This window comes from Salvelinus alpinus, chromosome 29 (assembly GCF_045679555.1).
Source record: "Salvelinus alpinus chromosome 29, SLU_Salpinus.1, whole genome shotgun sequence".
Taxonomy (NCBI): domain Eukaryota; kingdom Metazoa; phylum Chordata; class Actinopteri; order Salmoniformes; family Salmonidae; genus Salvelinus; species Salvelinus alpinus.
The window spans coordinates 21,960,330-21,963,695 of record NC_092114.1 but is presented as its reverse complement, the minus strand read 5'-3'; the positions used below and the strand labels follow the sequence as shown (position 1 = coordinate 21,963,695).

The 3,366-nt window shown below is 46.3% G+C and overlaps 1 protein-coding gene across 2 annotated transcripts in view; it reads right to left on the bottom strand.

Moving 5' to 3' along the window:
- Positions 1 to 3,366, bottom strand: part of LOC139559302 (cyclin-dependent kinase 6-like) — a 122,110-nt gene continuing 118,744 nt past the window's right edge. For both annotated transcript variants that reach the window (XM_071375175.1, XM_071375176.1), the window contains 3 exons: positions 767 to 817; positions 484 to 619; positions 1 to 330 (listed from right to left, as the gene is read on the bottom strand). In XM_071375175.1, coding sequence (XP_071231276.1) covers positions 181 to 330; positions 484 to 619; positions 767 to 817 — 337 coding nt within the window. In that variant the 3' untranslated portion in view covers positions 1 to 180. The remainder of the gene's footprint in view (positions 331 to 483; positions 620 to 766; positions 818 to 3,366) is intronic.

Sequence of the window (3,366 nt, the reverse complement as noted above, 5' to 3'; positions counted from 1 at the left end):
TTGCATTGTTGAAATTTTTTAATAAAAAAAAAATTATCCTAAAAAGCAGCATTCAAATCAGTACATTGTGGAAGACAGCACTGTTGCATTTTAGAATCAAATGTCTGTCTGTTGCTCTCTTTCTCTGTCTTTGTGTCCATCTCTCTCGCGCTCTCTCTCTTGTCCTGGGCCGGGGGGCTGTCAGGCAGCGCTCTCCTCCATGGTGGGCTTGTTGCTGGCAATGGGCTGAGCGTACACACTCTTACTGTCACTATCTACACTCTGGAAGTAGGGGTGGGTCAGAGCAGCAAACGCTGATATCCTTTTGGCGGGATTGAATGCCAGGAATTGCTGTACAGAGAAAGAAAAGAGAGACAAATATTATAATGATAACATTTTCCTCAACAAAAAGAAAAGTGTGAGTTTCATTCCTATTGGACAAATCAATTTGAAACAGTACGTATTGTATTTAGAGTGCGGTGTGTGTGTGTGTCTAATACTCACCAGTATAAGGGACTTCCCCAGCTCGTCCATGTCAGGGATGAGGTTTCCAATTGGCTGAGGGGGTCGTGGAGAGAAGGCACTCTGTGGTAGGGCAACTTCCTGGGGCCAGTCCTCCACCGAGGGAACCCCAACCACACTGAGGGATCATCATCATCATCATCTTCACCACTATCGTCATCATTATCATTATTATGATTATCAGAATCACAAGCCTTATTATTTGCCAATTGATTGTTAAAACTGTAAATATGATTTAGAGCATGATGTACAACATGGTACTTACTCAAAAATCTTGCCCAGCTGATCAACATCTGAGCTTCCTCTAAACAAAGGTCTGGGGAGAGGAAGAGCACATGTCAATATAACTGAAGCTGATTGGTGTAGAGTTGCACTATCAAACTGTGTTATACACCTTCAATGAATCAGATAAATGAGTTTTCATTTGTCCTTCATAAATCAATGGGATCTGTGGCGGTGAAGCAAGTAGCCTTAATGCTGACTCTTCATCTTCTCAACACAAAATGACATCTCAAACATTCCTACTGAGTCGGCCAGGCAATCGCAGGCCAGCATCATCCTTAACTGGCATAACCAGTCCAACCCCCACTCTGTTCTACTGTAAAGAGGTGGCTTTCCTGGTTCTGGTCAGACCAGATAGTACTGAGGACTGTTTCAGCAGCACATGGGAGAAAGGCACACTCATGGGAGGGCGAGAGGGAGGAGGTGGAGAGGGGCTAGGGATGGAGTGAAGGAGCAGGCCTGCTGGTGGTTTCTGTGGCTTTGGGTATGCTTCCCCCGGCACCCACAGAAATTCCAGCAGTCATCATCAGTTCATTCATGTCTCAACTCAAACCCCAGCCAACCACTGCTCCCAACCAACCAACCAGCCAGCGGGTAGAAAAACATAGATTTAACCCTCATGTGTGTCTGCCTTAGCTCTCTGTGGGCCTGTGTGGTGTGTGTGTGTGTGTGTGGTGTGTGTGTAGCATTGGGAGTGGATGAGCAGTGCAAATCCTGTGTGAAAGACCTATTGGATTATTCTAACAGAGACTAGCTGGGAGATATATAAAGTAACAGTCACCACCAGATGTCAATGCATCTAACATCTGCCGTAATCTTTCCCTACATAACTGTAGGAACCCCCACACTTTCCCTACATAGCTGAACCCCCACACTTTCCCTACATAGCTGAACCCCCACACTTTCCCTACATAGCTGAACCCCCACACTTTCCCTACATAGCTGAACCCCCACACTTCCCCTACATGCTAAGACTTTGAAGATTAGACACAGGTAGTTTGATGGTAGTTTGCACATTTGACAGTGACAGCAATTATGTCACATACTTTGACGGGTTAAGGGTGCTCCATTGCACGCTATACAAACCTAGCAGCATCAGTGGTGGAACTGATCTATGCCCTTTTTCACCGAGTAGATGTCATCCTAACCAATACACCCCCTCTAACCACATTTCTATCAATGGCTCACTACACTGGCATCCCTTTATACTGGTTGCTGTAAGGGCATGTTGAGAGTCTGAGGGTTGAACCATAGAGATCAGACCAAACCAGTTCTCTGCCTTTAGATGGAAAACATCACCTACAACAACGACATCATGCCAAAACAAGTATGATTTCCAAGAGGTCCATTTTTAAACCAGGAGTGGTTTGAATGGATGACTGGCTTCACACAGGGTTGACACTGACACACACACACACACACACACACACACACACACACACACACACACACACACACAGACACACACACACACACAGACACACACACACACACACACACACACACACACACACACACACACACACACACACACACACACACACACACACACACACACACACACACACACACACACACACACACACACACACACACACAGACACACACACACACTGACACACACACACACACACTGACACACACACACACACACACACACACACACACACACACACACACACACACACACACACACACACACACACACACACACACACACACACACACACACAAAGACGCACGCACGCACGCACGCACGCACACACACACAAACACACACCCAACCTAGAGGTGATAAGGGGGATAGGGCTGGGACCGGCAGCTGAGTCACGCTCCCCTTGTGCCAACCATTCTGTCCCACATTCCATACAACCTCTGTAATACGTGTGCCTGTCTGTGTGTGTAAGAGAGTGAGATTGCCTGTGTGTGTGTGTGTGTGTGTGTGTGTGTGTGTGTGTGTGTGTGTGTGTGTGTGTGTGTGTGTGTGTGTGTGTGTGTGTGTGTGTGTGTGTGTGTGTACTGTATGTGAGGGAGGTTGGGAGGGAGTGCATTTGTGTTCAGGTGCACGTGTATCTGTAAGTGAAATCTATGTGTGTGGATGCAGTGTGTACTGTATGTGAGGGAGTTTGGGAGGGAGTGCATTTGTGTTCAGGTGCACGTGTGTCTGTAAGTGAAATCTATGTGTGTGGATGCACACACACGTGTGTGTGAGGTTATGTCTTCGAGAGGTTTATCAATGTGCCAGTCCACTGTGAGAAAGTAAACAGGGATGTGATCTCCTCCTGCGTTGGCTGCATTAACATAACATGTCCAGCCTTTAGATTAGCGGAATGTCAACACAGCCCTCTGTGTCATTCACAGCTCGGTGACTAATTACTATCCAATCTAAACCACGCAGATACAGACTTGCATGATATTTGCTTCAAATTCCTGAGACAAATAGTACTTATGCTTATCAGTAAGTGAAACTGTTTTTTCCTTCAGAAAGCTATGAGTAAGAGATGGAAGTATTTGGGGGAAAACCTTTGATGAAGGGAGAGAGTCATACAAGTGCTGGTAGTGGAGGACAACAGAGAGAGACTG